General features: G+C 46.0%; 3 protein-coding genes across 4 annotated transcripts; all 3 read left to right on the top strand.

The window, feature by feature from the left end:
* On the top strand, positions 8,730-12,569 carry LOC8059943 (GRF1-interacting factor 1). The gene is made up of 4 exons (XM_002463882.2): positions 8,730-9,099; positions 10,888-10,964; positions 11,572-11,656; positions 11,764-12,569. The coding sequence occupies exons 1-4, from the start codon at positions 9,010-9,012 to the stop codon at positions 12,187-12,189; spliced, it is 678 nt and encodes a 225-aa protein (XP_002463927.1). The 5' UTR covers positions 8,730-9,009; the 3' UTR covers positions 12,190-12,569.
* On the top strand, positions 14,485-19,016 carry LOC8059945 (zinc finger BED domain-containing protein RICESLEEPER 2). Of its 2 annotated transcripts, none has more exons than XM_021447602.1 (2): positions 14,485-14,726; positions 16,356-19,016. In XM_021447602.1, exon 2 carries the CDS (start codon positions 16,390-16,392, stop codon positions 18,700-18,702), a length of 2,313 nt encoding a protein of 770 aa, XP_021303277.1. In that variant the 5' UTR covers positions 14,485-14,726; positions 16,356-16,389; the 3' UTR covers positions 18,703-19,016. The 2 variants fall into 2 exon arrangements, with proteins under 2 accessions (XP_021303277.1, XP_002463929.1); XM_002463884.2 differs by having other exon boundaries at positions 14,486-14,722.
* Positions 20,772-21,795, top strand: LOC8059946 (pathogenesis-related protein PRMS). Its single transcript, XM_002463885.2, has one exon. It carries the CDS (start codon positions 20,932-20,934, stop codon positions 21,529-21,531), a length of 600 nt encoding a protein of 199 aa, XP_002463930.2. The 5' UTR covers positions 20,772-20,931; the 3' UTR covers positions 21,532-21,795.

Consider the following 22,944-nt stretch of genomic DNA (forward strand, 5'->3'; position numbering starts at 1 on the left):
ATAAGCACTAAACAAGATAAATTAATAACTTAACCATATATCATCTACTGAACATGAAATTTTTACTGTAACACTCACATAACATCACGAGAACACCATAAAAATTTCAGGGCAATAGGATCTACACAGAATAAGATATGAATTTCTCCTTTTTAAACATAATTAAAAGGCATAAATCATAACCAATTATTTTACCACAAAACATGGTCAGTTTCATATTTTTAATAAAAACTAGACATCTCAAGGAGCACAACAAAATTTGGTTCACCAAAATTGGAGTTACCAAACTCCAGATATGAACTTTCAAAGATTCAACAAAACATCTAAAAACAAGTCCTTATAGCACTATTCACCTGAGTCACAGCCTGTGCAATTAGACCCCTGGAGAACTTCCAATTGTTGCGCGTGGTCCCTGGTCGCGATTCCAGAGCAGAGGATGTCGGAGAAAACCTGATTTCCGGCCCGTGGACGCTTGTTGGCAGCGAGGGAAAGCATTGGGGAGCATCCTGAGGCTCGCGCGCTCGCGCTGGTGTCAGCGGCTTGGCCGGAGAAGGTCTGTGGCCTCCTGGCCACGTGTGCAGGCGGCCATGGCGGAGCTCTGTGAGCGGAAACTGGCTCACGGTTGATCCCGACGAGGGGAGAGAGCACTAGCTGGCCTACCCGATGCGCAAGGATGCTGCGGAGCTGAAGAAGAGATCAACTAGGCTTAGGTGTGAGGAGCGAGATAAATTCCGTCGGTGACCCAAGGTCACGGCGGCGGACAGAAAGAGGAGGAGCGAGGGTAAAGCTCTGGCTCCCTTTGGATGAGGATGCCTTCGACTCGTCCATCTCATGGTGACAGCAACCACGCAAGCAGCTGCGTGCCAGCCATGCCCATGGCAACGTGGGGAAGCAGGGGTGCCGGACAGAGTCGCGGTGCTCTGTTCCCAAAGGAGAAGTACTGTAGCATGTCCTTATCTCCCTCTTCCTTATTTACCAAATTACTTTTTATTTTGTGTAAAAACTCAGAAATCTACCAAAACAAGAAATGTGCAGCACAAAATTTACTACAACATTCCTTTAAGGCTCAAATTCAGATCTTGAAAGGAAGGTGATGAATTTAATCAAAACAGTTTGAATTTCACATTCCAATTTGGGGAAAAATTCCAATTTGAATTGGGGCAGAATAGAAATTCCAAAATTACTTTTGATTTTTCTCAATAACTTGAAAAATTCCCAACATAAAAGTTGTTTAACTTTTTGAGATCTACAACTTTTATGTTGGCCACTTTTCAAGATTCCAAATAGATTTTGAATTGGGGATTCAAATTGGAAAAGGGGACAATTTCTGGAAATCTGTATTTTCAAAATTACTTTGAATTTTGTACTGAAACTTCAAAAACTCAAAACACCAAAGTTGTACATCTTGACAAGATCTACAACTTTGCTTTTGAACTCAACCTCAAATTTTACTTAGTTTTCAAATTGCACCAAAGGGGGCAAAAACTGGGGTTGAAATTAGGGGTTTTTCTTAGCTATTCCCTTACCACCCTCCTTAGCTAGGGATTAAACAACCATCACAAGCATCACTTCACAAGATAAACACACTTTAATTCCCTAAGCACAATCAACCAAAATAAACTTATTTTAAGTTGATGCATAATGATGTGCTTAACAAATATGCTTTGCAATGCTTATGATGACATGATCCGGTTTTAGTGTTCGTAACATCAGGGATGTTACAGCCCTTCCCCCTTAAAGAAATCTCGTCCCGAGATTTCTAGGGTACTAAAACTCGTGGGGTTAAGTAATGGAAAAGGAAATGTGTCAAGCACATTAACTTCTGAGAAGTTCATAAAACAATTACAATTGGTCCGAGAATTACAACTAAGATCAACAGAATGTTGTAATCAATAAGGAATGTTAGAGAATTCATAAGAAGATATGAATCTCCAAATGAGCTTCCAAGGAGAATGAAAGCACACTAACTGTAGACTATAGCGGAGCATGACCAGAGATCCCGATGTTTAACGAGCACCTAGTAGTATTTCCTTATGGCTGCAGTCCAGAGGAGACTACAAGGTTCGACGCTATAACGTGATCACGGATCATGGTACCTACTATAGAGTACGGTTACAATAGCTTTCAATGACCTATGTTGGTTATCTAAGTCAGGGTTTTTAGGTAATTCCAAAGAGATATGGGCATGGATTCCCATAATATTGTTCAAAGAGTGAGGTCACCTAAGTTGTGGGTCTATAAGGGATCATGATCATAGACTTTGATAACAGCGAGCGCCCGGCAGTATTTCCTTATGGTCGCGAGCCATAGGAGACCCCAGGTTTCGGCGTTGTTACCTAAGTTATGGGTCATGGTACCTTAAGAGGACACAATCATAGTGACATTCAATCAACAGAAATGTTGACAAATGACATCAAGGAGGTAGCATGTGTCCGAATTAGATGAAATCAAGGAAGGTCACATGCATAACAAATGAATCAAGGATTAGGATCTTATGGAGTAAAAGATTATCAATCAGTTAACGAAACCTGGTACATGATGAGATTCATCAATAAAACAGCTATAACGAATAATAACTGTTTTGAAGCATAAGGAGGGGCTTTTATGTATCATTATATTTGTCATGTTATGCTTGATATGCAATATGCTCGTCCTATACGTCTTTACAACGTTAGCTAGGAGGTAACTACTTATATAGGGCATACTTTATACATTATCTTTATTGCTCTGGACGGAATGTTGCAAGACTTTTGATAAAGCATTGTTGGAGTAGTTTGATTCTTCACTCGGCTTGTTGAAGAAAAATTGAAGTCCCTTTCAATGCCTTCTATTTGAGTCGACAGAAAGTCTTCGTAGAACGGGGACAGCAAGCATAAGAAAAGTTAAGGAGCATTTATAAGTCGTTATCCTCAAAAACTTTTAATTTGTAAATTCCTTTTGAAGTTTTTCACAAGTAATGTTGCAGAACATCCATGTATGAGCTCTGATACCAGCTGTGGCAGAACCTCCTGAATTAACTGGCCCACATGCACCCATCATTGTCTCAAAGACTTCTGATCAGCGTGCACGAGTTCCAAATGACTCAAGAAGTCTGTCGGGTGTCCTCGGGAAACCCGAATCATCCACGTTTTAACTCATACAGGATCAACATGGAGTTACCACAACATTACAACATTTGTTACAAAAATAACTTACATCAGAGTGCGGAAGATTTATAACTTAATTTACAACATATGATGAAGTACAAACTTAACTAAATTTTTAAAAGGTGTGTAGAGTAGCGGAAGCATCCTAGGTGAAGCTTCTAAGGTAGAAGAGGTGGATAAATCATGTCGCGCCCACCGACATGACCTCCATTAGCAGTCTAAGTCAGCACCTGCAACAGGGGTTAATAAACCCTGAGTACAAAAGTACTCAACAAGACTTAACCGACTATAAAAGAGGTGAAAACTCAGGTATGCAGGCTATAGGGATTCAAGGTAAAGCTTTAGCAAGATCAAAGCATTTCTTTTGCATAAAAGCTTACTAAGAGTAAAACCTACTTTCAAGTTTTAACTCAAGGTTATCATTTATGACTAACCAATTATTATCAAGCTTCCAAACCATATCTTTCTTATACCAAAGATTCACTTATTACTACGATGATGGTACGAGGATTGAGGCTCCATATCCGAGGAAACACGGCGATTCGAATCGATTAAACCCAGCTGGGGATTCAGTACCACACGACATATGTAGAACTTAATCTTGCATATGTCAACCTTTTCTATAGATCCTCCCATACAAGAACGGGTCCAGCGTCACCCGAGAGTACAGTACACCACCATCGATTCTGTAGCACTTTTATTTGTTTGTGACAAATATTATCCAATCATGCACTAACTATGATCAAAAGATTCGTCTCGTGATTTACAGCTAAACTGGGTAATTAGTTTTTGTTTTTGTCTATATTTAATGTTTTATGCATGTGCCACAAGATTCGATGTGACGGAAAATCTTGAAAACTTTTTAGTTTTCAGGGTGAACTAAACAAGGCCTAATTGAAGTTAGTGCATTATGGAATTCAAAAGTCTGGTCCAGCAGCAGCTATATAGCTTTCCTTTGGTCCCGATCGATCATACCTGCTTTTTTGTGATTGAACTTTTTTGTGATTGAACTTGGTAACCACCGCGCGCTGTTTGTTCGATCGGACGGTCAAACGGCCCCCGCCCGCGGTGCCCCTCGCGCCGGCAGGCCAGGGACCATCGCAACCCAGGCGCAACGTCCCTTTCAGCTGGATCCATCAGAGTGATCGAGGCCCGGTGCCGGTGCCGGATCCACCACCACCTCGGTCCTCATCGTCTGCCCTTGCCCGTCGGATGTATGCAGTGGCGGCCGGCCACGGCTCGTGGCCACTCGCATGCTCGCTCGACCCGCCGTCGTGGGGGTTTCAGCTCGGTGCGGCGCGGCGGATGATTGCACGTTTGAATTGGGACGATGTTGTCTCAGGAGTTTGTGTTCAGCTACGCGACAGTAGTGGAACTGGAAGTCATGCATGCTCCTGCCAGGCTGCCACGACTGCTGCTGCGGCTGCTTACAGCCTTTGCGTCGCACGCATCGTCCTTGTGTTTCGGACGTGTTTGGTGCAACACTGTACACAGGCCACAAAGACCGAAGAGGAAGAGACGGCATGAGTGAAGGCAAGAAGATCTTTTGGTTGGAGGCTTTTTACCGCACGTACCACCCGGAGGCGCAGCCGTAAAGTGGTAACTCGGCGAAAAGGTGAAAACCGGGCCTTGTTTTACCGCTTTTACAGTCTCCCGCACACGGCCGACCGTGTGAGGAGAGGAGACGAATCAGACGCAGCGAGGCAATGCATGCATGCCGCTGCATGGGAAGAGGTGAGCGCGTGTGCGATGGCATGGCATCGCATGGCTGGCATGCTGCTGCATGGGAAGAGGTGAGCGCGTGTGCGATGGCATGGCATGGCATGTGACTGTGTGCGCGCCGTCTAGGCGGCCGCTGCTAGGCTGTAACCCGGCTGTAACTTTTGGTGCCAGCTGCGATAGTTTTTTTTTTCTTTTCGGAAGAGCAATAGCAGAGCGGCGCAAACGACAAGATCATGAGATTTTCCACGCGCGTGGTCGTGGCCTCTGGCGGCGGCCGGTCAGGCCTTCCTGTGACGCAGGCAGAGGCAGTGTACCGTTGCCGCGGCCGGCCGCGCACGGCGCACCCCCTTCCCCCGGGGGCCGGGGCGCGACGCGGCGGAGCAGGCTTCGGGCGCGCCCCGCGGGCACTCTCGCTCCATGGCCGGGCACGTGAACCGGGTGCCCCGTGCCGTGAGGCACATGCACTTGCGCGCGGCGCGGCAGCGGCGGAGCACGTCGATTCCCTCACGCGGCCTCCTAACATGTTGCCATCCATGGATTTGAGCCTCGTGAAGCCAGATATAGACATCTATGATGAATTAGCTTGATGCTGCAATGTGCCATTGGTTTGGTTGTCTGGATTCAGCACCAAGTTGTACAGTTGAAAGTCTTTGATGGCGGTGGGGAAGTCGGTTGACGTTTTTTTCCCTTCTACAACCACTTATTGAATACTCCGTAATCTCCGTGCAAGTTATTGAGAGACGCACCCAGTTGGACATCACTCAGAAAACTTGTGCGAGGTAAGAAGTTGGAGCACTCGGACATGGGCGCGCGTGGAAACCATGGACATCATCAAGATCGTAAGAACTTGATTGTGAAGTTAAAAAGGGGGTGTTGTGAACGATAAAGAAAGTAAAAATTGGTCCTAAGGTCATATGCTCTATTGCTATGTAGCCCTCAGATTCGCTCACGCATCTCAGAGCAAATCTAAAGGTGCTCAGCATAACAACAACAGAACATGTACCCTATGAGAAAAAAAAATTGCCTCGAGCTAAGGCCCACAATGCTACCACGATATGCATATTCGCCCCATCATATAAGGTAGGACATGACGACAACACATAGTTCATGTAAGCCTCTTTCACGGTAACCCTGAGATATTGTTATAATTGATTATGAACATATTTGTAACTAATTTGGCATGTCAAGAGTAAGCTATGGACACCATCAAGATCTCAACTTGGGCATGAAGGAATCTAGGGCTATTTTGGGTGATAAGGCCCACAATGCTACCATGACATGCATATCTATCCCCTCAACATAAGGTAGGACATGCATACTACACATGGTTTTATGATAGCCTGGGTCTCAGATATCCCTAAGATAGTGTTATGATTGACTATAGAACACATTTGCCAACTGATCAGGGACAACCAACTTATGTACCCTACCCATATAGGCCACATAAGATGGGGGTAGGGAGACTCGATTTGGTATCCAATCTACTATTCATCTCCGAGCACAATCAGTACAATCCACAAAAACATGATGCAGAGTATGACCTCCTTGTAAGCGACTAAATATCTATGAATCTTTGTGCCATTTGCTACTATCTTTTTTTTTGAAAGCTTCAATTTTCATCGCATCACAAACAAAGTACACATATAGGGCTAAGATTGCCCCTTTTGAAATGTTCTAAAGCTTGAGCAATGTTACGTATTGGTGAATGTGCTAATGCGTGGCAAACTAGCAAGAGAGTAGACAAGCGTTTGGGATTCTAGCACACCTTGCTTTTTTTGCAAGTGTGTGAGCTGTTTTGTTTGACTCTCTTCCGATCTTGATGAATGAGAGGTTTCTAACTTGACTTATCTCCTGCAATTCACAAAGTAGAGGACATAGTGTCTAATGACCATCTAATTTCATCTTGCGCATAATGCCCAAGTCAATTATCGATGACAAAACACTGACAATATGAAATCGACAAGGGGTCTCTTCGGATCACTATATGAGCTTGCCATTACTCACCACATATGTATAGTCTTCCACTTGGTTCACTTCCTAATCTTGTTGCAAGCTTAACCTACTGTTTTGGTGTGATGCACATCAAGCCAAACACGATGTAAGGGTAGTCCTAATCCCAAAACCAGGGGCATAGCCAAGGCCTGCCTACCGTGGGCCGGTGCCCGGTCTCCACCGCAACCTGCACTTTAGGACAAAAAGGCCCAGTACAGATAAAGAGGTTAGTGGGAGGTGCACCACCACAACTTCACACTATCACACATCACGAGAAAGTTGTTTCGCCCAGCCTCTAGAATTGCTGGCTCCGCCACTGCCCAAAACAACATATCTATTCCAATACTAGCCATATCTACAAAGACACTCCATCTATAAAACCACCCTTTCCTTCACTGCATCATATTCTTTATGTGTGCCTTCTCTCCCCTAATACTCCGTCCCTCCCAGATCCAATTAGCTCTCTCTCCCTCCCCCTCTCTCTCAGATCCAAGCAGCTCTCAATCAAAGGGGCTACCAATAGAAGGATCTCTTGGTGAGGGATGGTGCGCGGATGTCGTAGAGGTGGCGGGCGTGGTCGATCACGAGGTGGGCGGACCACTCGCTCGGATGCGACCGACGGCGAGGCGGGCGGTGTGGCAAGGATGCAACGTGCAAGCACACAACCCTCAATGGCTATAGAGCAAGCTCCACTTGAATGGAAACATGCGACACCCGAATCGCTGAAACCACTCGTTTCCTACCTTTCGTGTTCGCAAGGCGAAATGGTTTCTCAGGCATGAAAAAACTTACCTTTCTCTTATTTTTTTCTTATTTAGTTAGCAATATGTTTGTATGGTAGCCCATTTAAAGCTTAGTTCTTATGGATCTCAAAAGATTTAGGAATCTTACTTTTCGTAGAGTTAAAATATCCAAAGTTTGACCAATAAAAAAATAATGATATTAGTCATGAAATATATTTTTAATGTATTAAGCCTATTTATAAAAGTATGAATGTTGATATTATTTTTATAAATTTTGTCATTTTTTAGGATTATTTGATTTGGGGAAACAAGATTTTTTTTTATGAAGGTAGCATCTGGTTCCGAATGTAGTGTTTGGACTACCAAACCGACGACGAGTATTGTATTGGACACGGCGCTGTATCACGAAATCTAGCCTGCCCACAAATTGCCCAGATTATGCGGTCCAACGGCTGCTTTTGACAAAGGGCCTGTTTAGATTGGGAACGAAAATTTTTGGGGTGTCACATCGGATGTGTCGGAAGGATGTCGGGAGGGGTTTTTAGAAACTAATAAAAAAACAAATTACATAGCTCGTCAGGAAACTGCAAGACAAATTTATTAAGCATAATTAATCTGTCATTAGCATATGTGGGTTACTGTAGCACTTAAGGCTAATCATAGAGTAACTAGGCTTAAAAGATTCGTCTCGCGATTCTTAACTAAACTGTGTAATTAGTTTATTTTTTTATCTACATTTAATATTCCATACATGTGTCCAAAGATTCGATGGGATGGATGAAAAAAATTTGGGTGGGAAACTAAACAGGCCCAAACAATATTACTGCAAGGCCAGCATGACAGTGCTGCCACCCCCAGACATAAATACTCTCCGGGCGTGCACACGCACATAAATTACGCGGACAAGGCAACCACTGCATTTGTTTTCGCCCGGTCATTGTTAAAGAATCAATCCCCAATCCTTTCGCACAGGTGCTGCCTCAGGGCGAAAGTTACCGAGCTTTTCTGTTGGCCTGGTATCAGAAGTTACCGTATCAGTACATGGCAATGGCATAGTAAAAACTTTTACTACTCGATTTAAAACTTTGCCACTCCAATCCAAGGCGCCGAGAGACACGTCGAGCCTAGTTCTCCTCCCTCTTTTTAAAGAAGGGAACCGAAAGCAGGGCAAGAGACGGGCAGCGGCCTGACCTGCGCAAAACCCCCGCTCTCATCAGTCATCTCTCCCCAACCAAAACCCCAACAAGCCGCAAGGGAACGGAACCTTTTCGCCAGCGGCCTGTTCGAAAGCAACTGCAGGGGAGAAGAAGCTGCGCAGGAGAAGAGGAGGAAGGCGGCGGCGGTGTGTAGGCTGCGCAGAGAGAGGCAGCGAGGGATCGTAAGCTTTTGGCAGTGGTGGTCTTGGAATGCAGCAGCAACACCTGATGCAGATGAACCAGAACATGATTGGGGGCTACACCTCTCCTGCCGCTGTGACCACCGATCTCATCCAGCAGGTCCTGATCCTAACCCAAATCCCCCCATCCCTCCCCGCCCCCGCGATATCCTCGTGTCTTTGAATCTTTTCTTCTTTGTTTGTGCCGTGATCTTGCCTTCGCAATCGATTTTGGATTTGCTCGTTTCTGCAATCGTCTGGTCGTCAGGCTATCAGATATGAGTCAAAGTTCTCTCCTTTTTCGTTCTTTTCCCCTCCCTGAATTTTTTCCCAATCTCTTGCTTTCTTGATTTTTCTCTGCACTAATATCTTCACTTTTGCTTGCATTTTTTTTCATCTGTAAATGACTAAATGCAAATATTCTTTTTGGCGACCGGAAAAATACTCCCATATCTTTTTATCAATCTTGCATGATATTCGAAATAGTTGTACTAGTTCACACTTCCTGATACTTAGGGCTTTCAGTTTATCCCTCCTCTTCTGTTCTTCGTGTTGATTTCTTTTTCCTCTTTTTTTTTTCATCTTTCGATTAATCCCATGTCCTTGTGCCATTTTATATTGACGTGTTTTCAGATGGTCCCTCGTTTCTGATTTCCTCTGCAGTTCAAACTGCCGCAGTCTATTCCTTTGCTGTTGTCGCCCACATGATTTGAATACCTCCATTATCTCCACATCTAAACCCCAACCCTTTGTAGCTCGGTTTGGTTGGTGACCCTTTGTAGCTCGGTTTATAGTGACCTGCTGTTTTTCGCAAGCAGTAACGATGCCAGGCCTGCACCCTGCACCTGTCTCCTGCCTAGTAGCGATCTTTAAAGCCTGGCCAGGCGGCATCATGGTGGATATTTCCATCGAAGGAAATATATAAAAGCTGTGAGATTTGCACCGACATCAAATGTTTGGGATATTCCATCAATCAATGGAAACATATAAAAGGACTATTAGTATCAAATATATTATTACATGCTTGTTTTTTCTCTATGAAAGTAATTTTGCAGACACTGAGTGGTCACAAGCTCTCACACGGCCCTTATTGGCCGTGCTGTGGCAAAGCATGATCTGGACCATATTCTGAAATTCATGTGGGTAGGAGCGAATGTAGGTTCGCGTGCGCTGTACTGCCGGCCGCCCATTGGAGTTTGACTGTTACTCCGTAGACCCAAAAAGCTCCGCTTCACAGCCAAACGCCGAAATGCTAACAGGCAGGGGCCCGGACTGGGGACTGCATGACCTTGCCTGACGCCTTATGTTTGCATGCTCCCGTGTCAGTCAATGATTGATCTTTAGATTGGGAGTGGCGTACTACTACGTTTGAGTAGGAAACCAGCGGTATCAATCATTGAAACGCCACGGCAGTTCATTGGGGGATGAACTGCCGTGTTGGTCAGTCGTTGAGCAAATGCACCGCCTGACGCCCATTGTTCACTGGTCTGCAAAGTATTTGAGACTTTTGATTTCTTCGTTAGCTGAATAGCAGTACATGGATGAGATCGTAAATGCTCCGTCTGTGGTCAGTGATGATGGATACAGTACATCCGTCTACTGGATTGTATTGACATGCTAAGGGGGTGTTTAGTTCACCTTGTATTCCAATTTTTTTTGAGTTTAGTTTGTCATTTTACAAAATCGAACTAAACACCATGCAAAAGTTTTAGCAAAAATGTGGTTCTTCTCCATTTTGTATTTTGGCCACAAGAGGCAAAAAGAAAAAAAAAACAAAAGAGCCCCATAAGGCGGCAATAAATTCTGCATTTTGGATGTAACTATGTATTTCATCATTCCAAGTAGTTGACATTTTACTTTTTTTTTAACTAAACATCCCCTAATACGTTTTCGACCCTGAACTGTGCAGTACCTGGATGAGAACAAGCAGCTGATCCTGGCCATCCTCGACAACCAGAACAATGGAAAGGTGGAGGAGTGCGAACGGTGAATTCCTGACTTCCATGTTAATCTCCCGGCATGATTGTTATTTGTTATGGATGTAGTAGCAGCTAGACTCTAGCAGCTGTAACTTGTGTTAACATGGACAAGAATGCCCCTTCGTTCAGTCTAGCATCAAACAAGCCTAATTTGTCGACTGTTAAAACATGTTTCTTGCTAAAATGCTTCTTTGGCGATGAATGATTCCATATCTGCACACTCCAATACTGGTTAGTCTGCTGTAGCTCGTACATTGATTAATATATTTGCCAAGTGCACGTGATAAAGCAAGTTACTAGTTCTGTAGCACCAACCATGTACTGTTTTGTTCAGTCTACTGTTTTTATGGCCTGTAATGGCATCATGTCAATGTCATATATCACACCTTCTATAGTTTTTCCATAACTGAGGCAACTTCTGATGTTTCTTTCTCAATCATCGTTCCAAGTAATAGCAAGCATGTTCATCTGTTCACTGTTTACTTGCGGCAACCGGTAAAAGAGACTTCTTTAGTTTATATGTGTCAACAATCCATGATTATGTAGTGCGATGGACTATAGATATCCTCGTCCGCTGAGTGTTCCCGTGTTTGCCACCTGATGCTGTCTTGCAGGCACCAAGCTAAGCTCCAGCACAACCTCATGTACCTGGCGGCCATCGCTGACAGCCAGCCACCACAGACTGCACCACTATCACAGGTACTGCTAATGCTGCTCGTCGGCTTGGCCCTTTCTACTATAATACCCAATCATTTTCATTAGCGAATCAAGGATTGCGTCGCTCATCTCACTTGGCATGTCTGCAGTACCCGTCCAACCTGATGATGCAGCCAGGCCCTCGGTACATGCCACCGCAGTCCGGGCAGATGATGAGCCCGCAGTCGCTAATGGCGGCGCGGTCCTCCATGATGTACGCGCACCCGTCCATGTCGCCACTCCAGCAGCAGCAGGCAGCGCACGGCCAGCTGGGCATGGCTTCAGGGGGCGGCGGTGGCACGACCAGTGGGTTCAGCATCCTCCACGGCGAGGCCAGCATGGGCGGTGCTGCTGGCGCAGGCACCGGCAACAGCATGATGAACGCCGGCATGTTCTCAGGCTTTGGCCGCAGCGGCAGTGGCGCCAAGGAGGGATCGACCTCGCTGTCTGTTGACGTCCGTGGTGGCACCAGCTCCGGCGCGCAGAGCGGGGACGGCGAGTACCTGAAAGCAGGCACCGAGGAAGAAGGCAGTTAAGACGATGTCACTAGCACTGGCATCGGCTCGGGAACGGTATGGCATAGCAGCAGGATTAGCAGGTAGCTTTGAGGAACGAGGAGGGGGTAGTAGCGTAGTAATGGTAGCATTAGCTAGCAGTATGTAGTCGGTAAGGTAGGGTTGTTCCATAGAACCTGGAGGTGGTAGTGACCAGCATGCATGCATGATGGTCACTTGTTTTGGATGTACGTTGCAGGTTCTCCCCCAAGATGTAGTATGGAACGTTGCTGTTGACCTCTTTGCGCAAACACTATGCAGTGTTGATCTTGACCAAAAAAAAACTTTTCGCCTACTGCCTTTTGATCTTGTGATTGTTGTCGTAACATTTAGTTTTGAAGAAGCTGGACACATTATGTGGATGCAAGGAGTGTCTGATCATGGCGACTTGGATGTGTTTGGTTTGATGGATATTCATGGATGGAGATAACAATTCATATTTTGAAATTATGAGAGAATATTATCTCTATATGGTGGATGAGGCTACAAGAAAATACCTGATGTGCTTATCTATTTTTCTAATCTTTGTTATTATTAATAAATTAAGGATTATTAGTATGCTCTAATTTTTGTCATTATATTAATAAAAAAGGATCATTAGTATGTTATATTAATATACTTAATTATGATGGGCTTCTATGTTAACTAGCGCATGATTTGTGTGCCAATTAACATATTTTATTTTAGTTAGTATTTTTCTTGAAAAAAATAGCGTTCACGCATATTTCTCATTTCTGTTAAAAGATATAATTAGTGAACTATTAACCTATCCATCGAACCAAACAGAGGGTACAGTCTTAAAATCTATGAATAGCCGTATCCAATCCAATATTGCCGTCAAATCAAACACACCCTTGGAGGACTCGCCCCAATAACCAAATCCTACCCATTTCCTTCCACTCCACAACTTCAAATCTGATTTCTCCTCACGGGGATCTACTAATTCATGGATCATTGAGGCTACTTTATCACTTGGAAGCTTGATGTCGGGGCTTGGTGTTGTGGAGGCGACTCGCCATGGGCCTTCGCTGCCACACCCCCCCTTCGGCCACCCTAGTCTCTAGCGTGAAGCTTGCTGTGTCAGTTCTTATCGTCCGTCTACTGAAGCTTATGAGGTCGGGCTTGGCTGCGTTGTCATCGAGGTGGCCTCCTCCTAATTGTTAGTAACTTTGTGCCTTCCACCAGCATGGTGGTGGGTGGTGACCGAATGTCTGTCGTCATTGCTTTCCAGTTCCGGTAGGGAATCACACCTTGGATTTGTCGAGCTCGGTGTGTTGTCTCCTCAATGCCTTTGTTATCCCCTGCCATTAACGAGACCACTACCTCTGTTGTGGACATTGGGCGCTTGTAGTACCGCAGAACCTCATCGCGACGTTGCCGCTTGGATGTTTGTAGTACCACAAAACCTCCTCATGACGTTGCCACTTGGTGGTCTTATGCTCAAAGACTCATTCACCCTCTTTATCGTTTGTTTGTGCCAAGGCCAAGGTCGTCCTCTGGATATGGACACATGTCAGGCTTCACCTCTAATGCATTGTCGATGTTATTAACACAGTCAAGTTTCCAGCTCTCTCTAGAATGGCTCGTGATATCTTGGCCATTCTAATGTCCATTGTAAGCAGTAGTAGCTCTATATTCTCTGCTGGAAAAGGAAGGCACATGTTCGATGACTGCATAAGCTCTCTTTCGACCTAAGATTATGGAAGCATTTGTCTGCGCAAAAAAGACCGGCTCTAGTGTTCACCACCCGAATTTTGTACTAGTGAAGGCTGGAGGATCAGGTTTGTCTTGGTCACTGTCTGCCTTGTGGAAGAAGAATCTATTTGATCCATCCGTTGCGCCATAAACCGCACACACCACGTGCAAAGAGGCCAGCCGGTGCCCGGTGGCCTTTGGACTTTGGAAAGTGGCCCTTGCTTTTCGATTGCCGAGCTGGGTCCTATGGCCTCTGGGTCCAAGGGTCTGCGTCCGGCCGAACGCCCAAGGCCCAACCCAAGACGCCACCCAATCCAGCGCCGTGCTGCGGCCGCCACCCATCCATCACCCACACAAGCCCCCCCACACACACCCCGATCCATATTTTCCGTGAACCAGGAAACTCTCTCACGAGACGAGGAAACCGCCCAAAGATAGACCCAGCGTCCCACCCCACCCAGCCTGTTTCCACGCGCGGAGAGGCCCCCACCTGGTCCACCGGCAGCCTCACAGGTCGCGCCAGCTCACGAGGCCCATCGCCATGGGCCGCTAGCCCATTAAATCCCCGCACCGGGCGACTCCGCGTCCCGCAGCCACGAGACCCCCTCTCCGGGTTCTCTCTCTCTCTCTACGGGTCGAAGCCCTTCTCTCCTCTCTCCCCGCGGCTCGCCCTCTCCCCCATCACAGGATCTAGGGTTTGCTCCGCCCGGCCTTCGTCCTTCTTGGGCCGAGCCCTAATTCGTCTGCACGGCCGCCACCAAGCAAGCCGAGCCCCCCGGTTTGGTTCGCCTCCGCCCGCTGCGCCCCGCTTCCTCTCCCCGTACGTAAGCCCCCCAAACTGCAAACCCCCCTCTCTCCTGGACCTCCTCTGCTCCTCCCCGCGTGTTCCGTCGTCTTCTAAATCCGCGCTGCTCGTAGCTTTCGCGGATTGGGATTGTTTCGTGGTTTAGATTTCGGTGCGCCGTTCGAGTTGGTCCGTTGGGCTCCGTTTTAGCGGGCTCGGTTCGTCGGATCTGTAGGGGAGCAAGCGCTTCGCTGGGAGCGTTGCGGGGAATTGTTTTGTTTTGGTGCGAAAATTTTCGTAGTTTTTTTCATTTCCCGGTGGGTGTCAGGGCGCTGTTATCGCTTATTCAATATTGTTGCCTTTTCATCGTATTCTGGTACGAATGAATTGTGGCGTGTGTGTGTTTCTGGGACTGGTTCAGTTTTCCGACGGAATTACTAATATTTTTGAGGAAGTAGGACTTAGTTGTCGTCTGTGAAGATGAAGAGTCTATAGGAAACAGTTCGATTTTGTTCGATTTTGGTCTATAGGACTCAGTCTTGTTAGCTAGAGAATTACTAGTACATGTTACCCTGAGCGTTTGAAGCTTAAATGATTCATCGCATAGTGCTACATCTTTGTGAATCTCGTGCCTAGACCAGGGTAGTCATACTTGAGTATGATTTCAGCACTACTAGGTTCGATACCTGTAATTATCTTTTTTGATAGGAAGTTCCAGCTACCATGGCTTGTTTCTGACAGGAGTTTAAGTAAACGATGAGCGTGGTTGAGTTTCAGCAGAAAGGCTTGGTTACCAGTGGCATTTTATTGTTTAGCTATTCTTGTGCAGCCCTATATGGTTCTGCTCAAGGGCCTGCCTTGAACTTCATATTTATTTTCCGTTTCAATTCTAGAGCATGTTTAGCTACTTGCATTCAGCATTGCTTTGCCTGGCTTGGTGACATTGATCACGTTTCTAGCGTCTTGCTCATGCTATAATCATTCATGGTTAAAAACATAGCTTAATTGCTTACATCTCTCTCATACGTACAATGTTCTATAATTTTTGTACTTTTGGATACCATCATGATTGAGACGTCATCATTTTTTTTATCTAGTTTACTGCAGAAGAATATAATCCTCGTGTAGCTTTTGGAAAGTGTCTGCAATGTTGGTGGTCTCTGAACGTTGACTTGAAAATTTGTTCCTGGGGACTGCTGCCATAAACAATCAGATCTTGTTAATGATGGAACTATGTAGAATATTTTCTGTATGTGTATTTTGTCATGAAAACTTTGATGGTGTACCTATGAAATTTTATGGATTTAAATGCATGAGCGGTGCCACTGACTTAAGTCCACAAACTGTGAAAATGCATTTCTAGGCCCCTAAACTTTTTAAGTGGTGCGCCGTAGTGGTCTTTAGGTCCACAAATGGACCTGCGCTGCGATGCACTATTTTTACAAGTTTATGGATGTGTGGTGCACCGGTCAACAAGTTTAGGGACTTGGAAATGCATTTTAAAGTTCGTGGACCTAAATGACACCGTATAACAAATTCAGGGGCCTCTGATGCATTTCACTCATTTTTTATTTGTTTGGAGTCCCTTTATCATGAAACAATCAAGTGATATGATGTGACTGAATTGCACTTAACACGATTGTACTTACTAACTAGTCAAAATTGACAGGCATTCTTGGATTCCATTGGCTTGTATCTTCAGCATGGGTGAGCCAAACAGCAATGATAATGCAATGGTGCATAGCAATGAGATGGTTGATGGCAATGGTGTGATCCATGGTAGTGAGATGATTCATGGTAGTGAGATGATTCATGGAGATGAGATGGCCCATGGTGATGAGATGATCCATGGCAATGAGATGATTCATGGGACTGAGATGGTTGAAGGCAATGAGATGATCCATGGTCATGAGATGGTTCAGGTTAATGATCTCATCAACGGTCATGAGATGGTTCCAGTTAACGACATGGTCAATGGTGATGAGATGGCCCATGGTAATGAATTGGTCAATGCTGAGATGACCCCGCGAACATCAAGACGTCGGAAGAAGAAGTCGCTAGTTTGGGAGCACTTCACTATAGAAGCCATGCCAGGAGGGAACTCAAGAGCATGCTGCAATTTATGCAAGCAAACCTTTGCGTATAGTTCTGGCTCAAAAATTGCAGGCACTAGCCATCTCAAGAGGCACATCACCCTGGGCTCATGTCCTGTTATGAAAGACCAAGACAGGAAGCTAACACTGCCACTTGCAGGGGGCCATGTCACTGATAATGATGGTGAGGGTGCTGTGGAACGTCCTACAAAGAGGCGTTACAGATACACTGGTTATGCAAATGCTACTTTTGATCAGGAACGGAGTTCCTCTTATCTGGCGAAGATGATCATTTTGCATGACTACCCACTTCACATTGTTCAACAGTCATCCTTCACTAATTTTATTGAGAGTCTGCAGCCTCGTTTCAGGGTTGTAGATGTGGAGACAATGGAAGGAGAGGTGTATGCTGTTTTCCAGAAAGCAAAAGAGAACCTGTTGCAAGCATTCAGCACTATGCCTGGAAGGATCAGCCTCACTATAGGACTCTGGACAACCAGTCAGACTCTTGGCTATGTTTCTCTTGCTGGGCAGTTTATTGACTCCGATTGGAAAGTGCACCGAAGAATGCTCAATTTCATGATGGTGTCCTCTCCTCATTCAGAGAATGCACTTAGTGAAGCTATTAGCTCGAGCCTTTTGGAGTGGAATATGAAGGACAAGCTGTTCACTATCACATTGGATAATGATTGCTCTTCCCATGATATTTACAGTGCAAATCTTAGGGACCACCTCTCCAATAAGAACAACCTCATGCTTAAGGGACAGCTCTTTGTTGTGAGGTGCTATGCTCATATCCTTAATGTTGTTGCTCAGGATGTAATTGCTTCGATTCATGGTGTGATTTACAACATCCGTGAGAGTATCAAGTTCATAAAAGCTTCTCCAAGCCGTGAGGAGAAGTTTGCTGAGATTGCTCTGCAGCTGGAGATTCCCAGTGCCAAGACCCTTTGTTTAGATGTTACAACCCAGTGGAACACAACTTATCTGATGCTGCTGGCTGCCTTGGACTATAAGCAGGCTTTTGCTACACTGGAGACATGTGATGATAATTACAATGAATCTCCTTCAGCAGAGGACTGGAAGAGAGTTGAGGCAAGCTGTAATTACCTGAAACTGTTATATGACTCTGCACATAGTGTGATGGCTTCAGCAAACCCTACTGCAAACATCTTTTTCCATGAAGCTTGGAAAATTCAGCTTGAGCTAGCCAATGGCACAGAACATGGAAGTCCTTTTTTCAGCAGTGTTGCCAAGGATATGCATGAGAGATTTGACAAATACTGGAAAGATTGCAGCCTGGTGTTAGCCATTGCTGTTGTTATGGATCCACGTTTCAAGATGAAGCTTGTTGAGTTCAGCTACTCTAAAATTTATGGTGCTGAGGCTACAAAATATGTTAAGGTTGTCAATGACTCTCTGCATGAGCTGTATAAGGAGTATGTCGCACAGCCGCTCCCCTTGACCCCTGCCTATGTTGAAGCCAATAATGTGGCTGCCAACACAAATGTTAACCAGGGAAATCCTCCTTCCACTAGTGATGGTCTTCTTGACTTTGATATGTACCTTTCCGAAATTCAAAGTAGCCAGCCAGCAAAATGTGAACTGGAGCAGTACCTGGAGGAATCCCTCACTCCACGTATCCAGGAGTTTGATATCCTTAACTGGTGGAAGCTTAACACGCTCAAGTTTCCAACTCTGTCAAAGATGGCCCGGGATATCTTGGCCATCCCAATGTCGATGGTTAGCAGTGGCAGCTCCATATTCTCTGCTGGAACTGGGAACCGCATGCTTGATGACTACAGAAGCTCTCTTCGTCCAGAGACTGTGGAGGCACTTGTCTGCGCAAAAGACTGGCTCCAGTATTCACCACCGGCTGCAACTGAGGCGCCGGGTTCTGAGACCAAGGCAGAAGCATTGTAGATTGCCGATACTGCTTCCCTGTTGAAGCACAAATAATATTGTGGTATCTTTTGAGTGTAGTTAAGCGTAGGCAAATTTTAGGCAGCAATTGCAGAGACATATATCTCTTCTGGCATTTATCTCATAGTTGTAATTTGTTATGTCGAGCTCGGTTTAACTCATTGTAATCTGTACTGAGTTTAGCTGTGGTCTGAGGGGTGTCTCAGGGATTATTGAGGTGGTAAACTTATTTCCAGATTCTGGCTATTGTTGGCTCAGGTATTCAGGTGCTAAACTTATTTCCAGATTTTGGTTGTTGTTGGTGCTGCTGTTTATTCCCCTTTCTTAAGGCCATATAAGCTCAGTTCTGTGTGAGTGTGTTAGATGCCGTGAATTGGTATCTATTTATATTTGTATCTGTAAATTTAGCCTCATTTTTTTGTGTGCTTGTTGCAAGTTATCTGATAATGTAATCTGTATAAGGTTCAACTCTTGGGTGGCCACAGCTCCGTTGCAGTTCCGGTCTTGGGACCTTTTGCTGGCCACTGGCCATCGTTAATGGTCTCTAAAGGTGTCGGGGTTTATAGCTGTGCATCCAGTTTTGGACAAAAGATGAAAAAGAACAGGGTCTGTGCACTTGTCACACAGACGATCATGTCGAACTGATTTCAAATTGGATGGGTCTTCCAATTCTCACAGATATCACGAACTGTGCTTTGAAATTGGCTGGGACTTCAATGCTCCCCACATATATAACGACAGATATCACGAACAACTGCTCTTACCGGACCTGACAACCTGACAATTTGTCGCCAATGTCTCGCAAATACCAGAAACAACGACAGGGAACAATGAATCTTCACTGCCTAGTGAAAAAGGTCACCTACCAAATTGTATTAGAATGCAAGAAAGCTGTATATTGCCTTGTTTACTTTTCGTTTTATCACATCGAATGTTTGAATACATGAATGGATCATTAAATATAGACTAAAAAACTACCTAATTTTACAGTTTGCATATATTTTGCGAGACAATTTTTTTAAGCATAATAAATCTATGACTGGACACTAATTATTATAGATACATAGTACCTAAAAACTTTTCTTTTCGCGAAGCCGTACGGTGGTAAGGAAATATTGTGGTTCTCCACTGCCTGTTGGAAGATTTTACCAAGGAACATAATTCATCAGAAGACAAGTAAGCTGAAAACCTCAATGTCTACTTCCAGATAAAGCAAAAATACCAATTATTATGGCTTTAGTTCATGTCATATTATTTTAAAACCTACAAATAGGGGGGGGGGGGGGGGGGGGACTCAATTGGATGGTGCAAACAAGACCCTGGACCAGCTTCTCTCGCCTATTCACTGGAAGGCTGGAACTTGTGTCCATGGTTTGCGGTTTAACCCATGTTAGAAACAGTCTTAGGAATGCTACCTGTTTCCAAAAGAATGAACCTGATTCTAATGCCTCCTTGTCCAAAACAAATGTATCGCACAAAACAAACGATGTAGCCAGCCGTTTTTTCACAAGAATTAATAAAGTATGTTTGATTATGTTTGGTAAAGGAACATGAAAGGCACAGAACAGCAGAAACTATTTGGTTGACTCAAGGCAAGGCCCAAAGCTTATCCACATGAAACTAGGCCCATTAATATGTTGTCATGACAATGTTTATACTTTTATCTTATCTTTTCTAGAAGTATTGTTTTTTTGAGGGGATTCTAGAAGTGTTGATAGTATTTATAAAACCATGTTAAAACCCGGACTCAAAGGCCAGGTTCGAGTCGTCCCATTCCCGTTGCTACGCCTCACGCTCCCGCGGCCGCCGTGTCCCATGCTTCCACCTGTGTTCAAATCTCACGACAAAATACAGTGTCCTTCCGGATCTTTTCAGGGACAGGAAAATCGCATCCACGAGGCACCGCGCCATGGAGATCGGCACTGACACGCACCAACAGCCCCCTGGATCTCGCCAGGTCCCTCCCGCGTGTGGCGTCCCACTTGCGAGATCGATGGATCGGAACGAACGGGCCGCGCCGTGGCATCACGAGACAGCCGAGACGCCGTGGCAGCCGGCACCAAGTACAAATAAGCTGATCGCCCGTGCTGCACGGCAGACGTCGCCATCTGCCTGTGCCGGGCCGAGACTCGCTATCGACAACACATCGAACAATCCCGCGCGCACACACTCGCACTCAGCGCTCACTCATCACTGAGCCATTACTCAGCTCACCAACTCCAGATCTCAATGGCGCACTCGCGCCGCCACCACCTTCTCCTCCCCACGGCCATGGCCACGGCGTGCTTCCTCCTCGCGCTCTGCGCCGCGCCGGCGCCGGCCCACGGCGCGCGCGTCCTGACGCCGGGCGGCGCTGGCGCGGGCGCGGTCACCAAGGCGCAGCAGCAGCAGGGCGGCACCAGCAACGCGACGGCGGCGGGCGAGTACCTGGCGCCGCACAACCAGGCGCGCGCGGCGGTGGGCGTGGCCCCGCTGCGGTGGAGCGCGGACCTGGCGTCGGCGGCCGCGAAGACGGTGGCGCAGCAGCAGCGGCAGGGCGGGTGCGCGTTCGCGGACATGGGGGCCAGCCCCTACGGCGCCAACCAGGGGTGGGCGAGCTACCGCGCGCGCCCCGCCGAGGTGGTGGCGCTGTGGGTGGCGGAGGGGCGGTACTACACCCACGCCAACAACACGTGCGCCGCGGGGCGGCAGTGCGGCACGTACACGCAGGTGGTGTGGCGCCGCACCACCGACGTCGGGTGCGCGCAGGCAAGCTGCGCCACGGGCGCCACGCTCACGCTCTGCCTGTACAACCCGCACGGCAACGTGCAGGGCCAGAGCCCCTACTAGCTAGCTACCTTAGCGGCGGCCGATCGATCAGATCATCAGGTCGGAGCCCTCACTGCCGGCGACGGCAGCGGAGTACTACGTAGGTGCAGTCTTCTCTGGTTCGGTGACTTCGGTCATGGATGCTTTGCTTTGTGTTGTGGTGTACTAATCCGGTGTTGTACTGGTGTTCTTGGTGTTCAGAACTGCTTTGGTTTGGTGTATCGCCTTGTGTTGCCGGGTGAAAGCGCCTGTGAGCTGTGATGTGATGCTTATCATCCTTGTGGATGCGTGTTGGCTGTCTTGATTCGCTGCATACTCTTCTACTAGAAAAAAATTGGATACTACTCCAACCGAGGAGATTAGCTATGGAAGATTATTGAGCTAACTTCTAAGGAAACAATGAAAGTTCTAGCACTACCAAGAATCACAATTAGAGCCAAAATCAAATCTCTGAGAAGTATGCAGTTCCGTTGCTGATGCTGTAAACATATAATATTTTCTTTTTGAAATAACACTATTTTACTAAAGAATTGCATAACTAAGAGTTGGAATGAAAATATGCAGATATAGGATATGACCCAAATCGGCGAGCCAATGATCAATAGACACTTATCAATAGTGTAGATTGTGTCATGCGTTAGAGCAACTTCAACAAGGTCCTATTTGAGCCTTCAACTGTTCGCTCAAGCTTATCTGTCAAATTTATCGGCTATTCAATAATACTTTTTTTCTCACAACAAACCAGCGAACAATACTTTCAGCCATGTCTTTTCAGACAAACGAACATACTTGAGAGTCAAATTAAAGAGGATCACAAATTCCCCTCCACCACTTGTTTCTCACCCCGCTCATACATCGATCATGCGCCACCACCTCCTCCAACTCTAGCAAGACCATTTGCCAGCATAGCTCCCTCGGCTCCCAACAACTTATACCGCACCTCCACCGTCCTCCTCAGCAGCTCCCCTCTCGGGGACGTGCCCCTTTTCTACATCTTCTCACTGTCACTTCATCAACCACCTCATGATGAATTCTCTCCCTAGCGACACCCCTCCCTGGCGTGGTCACCACCACCCTCCTCAGCGTCTCCCTTCTCCTGGAAACGTGCCCCTTGTCTAAGTGTAGCGTCGTGACTCGTGAGCGGCTCCGCTCTCCCTCTAGGGTCATGCTCTCTTAGATCTAGCACTACATCTTCTCGTGCTCCAGTGAACCCCTCTTATCTTCCTCTCTAGCTTCTCCGGCTAGTTGTCGAGATATGGCCAAGTTAGTCAACGAGGAAAAAGATAGGAAACAGGATGACAATGCCCCCCCCCCCCGACCTGGAAAACACAAAAGTAAGAATAACACTTAAATAAAAAATAAAGATCTTGACATGACTATCTCGTTGTTTTGATTCTCTAGATTTTGTTTGGCCATTCCAAAAGATAAAACACA

The sequence above is a fragment of the Sorghum bicolor genome, chromosome 1 (assembly GCF_000003195.3).
Source record: "Sorghum bicolor cultivar BTx623 chromosome 1, Sorghum_bicolor_NCBIv3, whole genome shotgun sequence".
Classification (NCBI taxonomy): domain Eukaryota; kingdom Viridiplantae; phylum Streptophyta; class Magnoliopsida; order Poales; family Poaceae; genus Sorghum; species Sorghum bicolor.